This window comes from Pinus tabuliformis, chromosome 8, assembly GCF_031772625.1.
Source record: "Pinus tabuliformis cultivar Carrire ecotype Pingquan chromosome 8, CPIR1, whole genome shotgun sequence".
NCBI lineage: Eukaryota > Viridiplantae > Streptophyta > Pinopsida > Pinales > Pinaceae > Pinus > Pinus tabuliformis.
Window position 1 is genome coordinate 1,538,538,093 of NC_142294.1, and position 6,169 is coordinate 1,538,544,261.

General features: G+C 36.0%; 1 protein-coding gene across 1 annotated transcript; it reads right to left on the bottom strand.

Moving 5' to 3' along the window:
- Positions 1 to 3,473: 3,473 nt before the first annotated feature.
- LOC149241792 (uncharacterized) lies at positions 3,474 to 5,280 on the bottom strand. Its single transcript, XM_089367590.1, has 2 exons — positions 5,039 to 5,280; positions 3,474 to 3,968 (listed from the first exon to the last, which is right to left on the bottom strand). The coding sequence occupies exons 1-2, from the start codon at positions 5,201 to 5,203 to the stop codon at positions 3,492 to 3,494; spliced, it is 642 nt and encodes a 213-aa protein (XP_089223716.1). The 5' UTR covers positions 5,204 to 5,280; the 3' UTR covers positions 3,474 to 3,491.
- Between the last annotated feature and the right edge of the window lie 889 nt (positions 5,281 to 6,169).

Sequence of the window (6,169 nt, forward strand, 5' to 3'; positions counted from 1 at the left end):
TGGATTTTGAAAAATTAACAAATTTTTGTGAGCATTTGAGTTTTGCAAAATTAACAAATTAAATTTACGAATTCAACAAATTTATGAAATAAAATATCATAACAAAACTTAAACTAATTAAACATAAAATATCATAACAAAACTTAAACTAATTAAACTACTGCACTATAAACATGTCCTGGATTCTCTTTTGAACAATAAAACAAAAAAAAACCATCTGATAACTAAACTGCACATCATAAATTGTTTGTGCAATGGGAAAGTTCTAAAGATTTTTGCTTTATCGTGAATTAATGGTTATATTCACAATGCTGAAGTGCAAAAGATTTTTGGAAATATTGAATTTATCTTTTTATTTAAAAATAAAATTTAGATAATAAAATATTAAAATTTCATAAAATCAAATCAAACCATTTTATTGAGAAAAGTAATCATCAGATTGCATATTCATAAAATTATGGTTTTGTGTAGTGAAGTCACAATTTGTTTGTTTAAAGGTTTTTTTTCCAAAAATTTTATTAGAATAATGTTTAAATAATTTTTTTTTAATAGAAAAAATAGATTTAACACCATTAAAAATTCTCATCGCACTCAAAATTTTGAAGCTTAACAACTGTAATCTAAATTTTAAAACATTTCTACAAAATTTTCTCAAAATCTTACTATAATTCTTAATATTTAAGGAAATTGCGGCCTCTTTAAACTACGTGTAAAATTATTAAAATTATTTATGTCTTTGTTTCACATTTCCGGAATAGCCAGTTGAGAATGATTGTTTCACTCAACACTGTACAGGCGTTGGAGTCTAGGATACTTACTTCAGATTTAACGGTAAAGTGTACAATATTTATGTAAGAAATGCAATTCAAATATTTTATTTCTTTAAAGCAAATATTAAGCATGGTCCAGTAAGTCAATCATTCTGCGTTTCCATAACATCCGCCGGTCAAATGACATTCATTGCATTTACGTTTAAGATGATTCACAGGTTTTGTTTTCTAGCGGAAGAGGAGAACGATGAAGCGTTTCGGCGGTGAAACGGCTGACAAGACTGCCGAAAGCAGAGGTTAGAACTAGAGCAGAGCTCGGTGAAGTTTCATCAGTAGCCTCGATCTATCATCTTTTCCAGTTTCAGAGCCAAATACAGATCTTCCATTGAAGGGCAGGTCTTAATTTCATTTAGAAGGGCACATATTCAGGTCGCACTTCTATAATGAAAAGCATAAAAAAAAGAGCAATTCAATTGACAACAGTAAATTATTTTCAAATTTCTTTTTATTTTTTCACAGGAAAATGGTGGAACAACAACCCCATGGATGTTGTATATAAGGCAGGTCTGATATGAGCCACAGGAAAATGGTGGAACAACAACCCCATGGATGTTGTATATAAGGCAGGTTTGATATGAGCCACAACTAATATATCGAATGCATTTACCATTAATGGATAAAAAGGAGACCTATATTCCTGCTCCAGTTTAGATAAGGATTAATTTTGTAGGAAATTTTTGTGACCAAAACGTTCAAGCCAATATACAAGTAGCTCAATCAAATTTAAGTTTATTGCATGAACGAAAAAATTTAGTAAAATTCTAAACAGGTTTAGGATTCAACAAACGAATGTACAAATGTGTATATGTTTTTGGTATCTCCTTTTTTAATATGAAAACATACCAGGAATTGGGAATCCGCAAACAAATCAAATCCAGTATGTTAGGAAGCTTGTTGAATGCGCTCCTCTCCAAGCATAAATCGTGCTTAAACCTTGCTTGAAAGTCGTTTGCTGAATGATGAATCTATGCTCCTCTCCAACTTAAATCGTCATCAAACCTTGCTTTAGGCAACCTTCAAGCACAACCCAATGAAATTACAAACCTAATACATGGCCCATATTGACATCTAGTCGCTCTCAATTGAAACTACCAAATGTAATGGTATCAAGGGGTAGTTGTGACATAATAATTAATAAGAACTTCTATCATATGCACAATTAAAAAAAACAACTCGAAAAGAAACTGTTGTTTTTGAAATGGGAACAACTGCCAAATGTAATGGTATCAAAAGGTAATTGTGACATAATAATTAACTAGCATTTGCATCAGATGTTGCAAAGGAAACGCCGTAAGGCATAAATTGAAGAACACAAATACAACACAAGATTACTTTGATAAATAATAAAAATATATTGACCACTCAAATCAATGCCCCATTAACTGGAACCACTTAGTAGACATATCTATCAACATTAGGATTATACACAATGATCAAGAAATTTCCCATATACAAACAACACCTTCCACAACAACCTTTTGTCACGTCCACATTTTAAAAAATGCCTTGGAACATGATTGGAATCTCCCATATTGTCTTTTTCATTATGCAGATAAATCTTCCCTATTGCTATTTTCATCATGAATATTGTTAGTTCATTGTTGTAAAGTGTTAGTGTGTTAAAATATACAAACAGCACGTTCCACAACAACCTTTTGTCACATCCACATTTTAAAAAATGCCTTGGAACGTGATTGGAATCTCCCATATTGCCTTTTTCATTACGCAGAAAATCCTTCGATCAAGTCTTGTGTAATGTGCAAGACTAATCTTTGTGGAGAAGTCACCGTTGTACACTATGATCCTTTAGAGCCTTTCAGGATTTTAGACTCTCTTTCAAAATGTTGGTATTTATATCGGGGCCTACCTTCTAAAGAGTGGTTGTTACCGACGGAGTCACAGATGAGGCTTTATTTAATGAGTAAGGAATATTTTCCCTCGTACTCCAACTTTAGAGTACAAGACACTAAAAAAATTATGCAGCTGAAAGTGATCCATCTTCAAGATATTTTTCCTGTCAGTTACGAACAAAATGTTTAAAACCTCAGTTCTGCGAAGAACTCTGTTAAGCTGGAATGTAAGAGTTTGCCTTGTATTTGACAAGAGCTTGAGAAAAACTTCGCAGAGGAAATCGTTCAATAGGAGGGTTTCCTTTTCCCTTTTTCAGTTATATCTGTGATCATGAGTTTCCATTAACCCACAAGTTTCTTCGGATCAAGGTCTGATCCGTGAGTATTGAAAACTGTTTTCAGCACAAATTCACCTTAACATAAGCAGGTTTCAGTCTTTTAACATACATCTCATAAGTCCCGACTAATGCGACAACCGACTAGGCTAAACTGCTGAAACCTATGTGATTCCATTCTAACTAACTTGAATGCATGCTGAGACGAATTGATTCAAGGTAAAATATTTGCAAAAACAATAGTTCCCAGAAGAAAAGGTTTCAAACATGTTGAAGAAAATAAATATGAAGAGATCGAAAAAACATAACTAATTCATATTGAAATGCCTGTCTGCTTAAAGTATTGCTTGCAAAGAAAAACCGAAGATGATTCGTCCTTTTAACTAAAAAGGAAAAATTCCTCCATTTGCTCATACAATGCAAATGTACCTATATTGTTTGTTGAGAAATTGCTGCCATCCATGCTCTAAATGCCTTTAAAGAAGATAATCTTGGGGAGCAAATAAACAATAGCAGGGATATATGCCTTCAAGATTAAAATTGATGAACAGGAAGATTGCACCGAGAGTCTTATTCTTTCTGGTGAAACACATCAGAGTGAATCTATTCCATTCACTCAAGTCGACTGGAGGAGGCCATGCCCTTGGTTCGATTCTCACAACAGAGGAATCCACTTTAGGGCATGGCGTAAAATGCCTCTTGCTCACATCCATAAGGAGCTTGGTACTGGCCAGAAGATCCACATTGACAGCCAGGCGATTGAAAAGGGAATCACCAGGCTTTGCCACGAGGCGGTGGCCAAATTCCTTCTGAAGCATGAGGGTGGCACTTCGAAACTTGGGCATGGTGGACAAAAGCTTGAAGATGAGCGGAGATGATATCTGGTAAGGTATATTGGCTACACATATGTCAAAAGTTGGCAAGTCTGTTCGTAGTATGTCCCCTCGCACCAACTGTCCATAACAGAAAAGAAAAAGGAGATAGTCATATTAGAGAAGAGCAACTTTGATTTATCGTAATCCCAAAAATTAATAAGGTATCACCAAAGACAGCAATCACAAGGAACAAAAAAGGAATTGCAAGAGACAATTACGAAGACATCACAAGGGAACCTGCAAAGCACATAGCTTAGGCTAACCTTGCAGTAAACAGAATCTCTTTCCAGTGCATTTTCCTTGTAAATCTGGCAGAAATTTTGCCAGAATCTTGGAATTACAGGTTTGAATTAAATAAATTTAATACTGAGGTGCCCAATTGGACATAAGGGGGTAGGGAATCCATCTGCAGCATCAAATTTGCAAAAAGAAGAAGTGTTTTATTGCCAAAATTGGCATTTTTCATTGGCAGACAGAAAGTGCAGTACGTTACAAGATTATGGCTTCCCAAAGCACACAGGTACTTCTAAGCATCATTAGATTGGAGAAAGGTAGTAACTGAAGAAAAGAAGGCTGCTATCACATAAGCATGAGGACTTCACCCCATAGCCAGTTTTCATCGCATAGGCATGAGAAATTCACCCTAAACCCAGTTTTCAGATTGGCAAAGATTTGAAAAAGTTTTAATGTATGTGGTATTTCACAAATAAACCTTCTTCAGTATTGTTGTCAATGTAGGATTTTTTTTGGTTGATGTTTCCAGTTTACAAATGCAGCAAGCGCACCCTTCTCCATTATGGGATTATCACGATGAACTGAAGTCAGGTCATGCAGAAAGCATGCCCATTTCCATTATGTGAATATCGCAACGAACTATAGCAGGCTGACAACAGATATTCGAAAACATATGTCTCAGTGATTGTGGCAGAAGACCTACACCTTGCCCCATCCACATGGAGCCGGAGCCTGAGCCGCTGCTTACACAGGTGCATAGAAGCAACAGCTCATGAAGGGAAAACATGTCTCTGAGGATTTGAAACTTGGGGTGGGCATGAAGAGTCACAATCCATGTGGAATTGACATATTGTTAATGAGGTAAATAAGGTGAATGAATGTAAAAACAAGATGCAAAGGAAATTGGAACTCACCTCCAATCTCTGAGCCATTTCGGTCCCCTTTATGCGTTTGTGAACTACTTCGATCATCCGGGGATCGATCTCGACTGCGATGACTCTGTGGGCGGCCTGCAGCAACTCTAGGGTTAGATTTCCAGTACCCGGGCCGATTTCCAGGACGGTATCGCTTTCTCTCATGTCCGCTTTCTCAACGATGGATTTGAGAACACCGGGATTTGTGAGAATGTGGGATTTGTGAGAATGTGCTGCCTGCTCAGTACAGCCTTGGGATCAATCAACTCCACCCATAGACAGTACAAGAAAAGCCCGCCAACAGGGTTAGTGGGACGCATGTAGCACTAGAGAGCCCGGTTCAGCTGCCCTGATGAAACTATTCGATCTGCCAAATGAAACGCCCAAACCGTTTGGGCAACCCTTTTGAATCAACGATCAACGGCTGAAATTGTTGCAATCGTCTAACATATAATCGTGTGGCTTACACGATGACAGGTAAGTAGAGAGGGGAGTTGATTTCAGAGGGAATACGGCGTAATAAGAACTTGCATCATATGCACAATTAGAAAAAACAACTCAAAAGGAAACTGTTGTTTTTCAAATGGGAGTTTCTAAAATGGGACTTAAGTTTTAACATGAAAAGAAATTTACAAATTCAACATTCCTAAAATTCTAATTTTTTCATTCCTAAAATTCTAATTTCAGGAAAAATGAAATTTAAAAAAAAATTGACAATTTGACAGCACTTCTTAAAAAATTTTAAGATATTATTCCAATTTTTTTTTTAAATGACAAAAATCAATTTTTAAATTTTTTTTGACTGGTAAAATTTTCTTCTTACTTCTCTGACTTGCCAGAGACCCTTTGAAGGGCTCTGACGTGTTCAATTTTGATCCCTGCTTGCGATAGATACATGATGGCAAACAAGTAAAGCACCACGAGACATATATTTGCCAGTTGCATGCATATCTTATATAAAGAGAGAAAACGTGTCTTAACTATATGCTTGCGGCAATCAATAAATCCCATGTTATTGGGTATTTAATGTTTGTAAGACAGTGTCTGATAGTACTACGAAATGGATAGCCGCCATCCACCATACATAAAACCATGCTATGCATCCGGAGGCCCATCTTAGATGTGACGACC

Bases quoted from the DNA above. Each gene is read 5' to 3' on its own strand.
- LOC149241792 (XM_089367590.1), bottom strand. From the start codon at position 5,203: ATGAGAGAAAGCGATACCGTCCTGGAAATCGGCCCGGGTACTGGAAAT. The intron at 3,969-5,038 runs GTGAGTTCCAAT...TGTTATGGACAG, and splicing joins AAATGGCTCAGAGATTGGAG to TTGGTGCGAGGGGACATACT.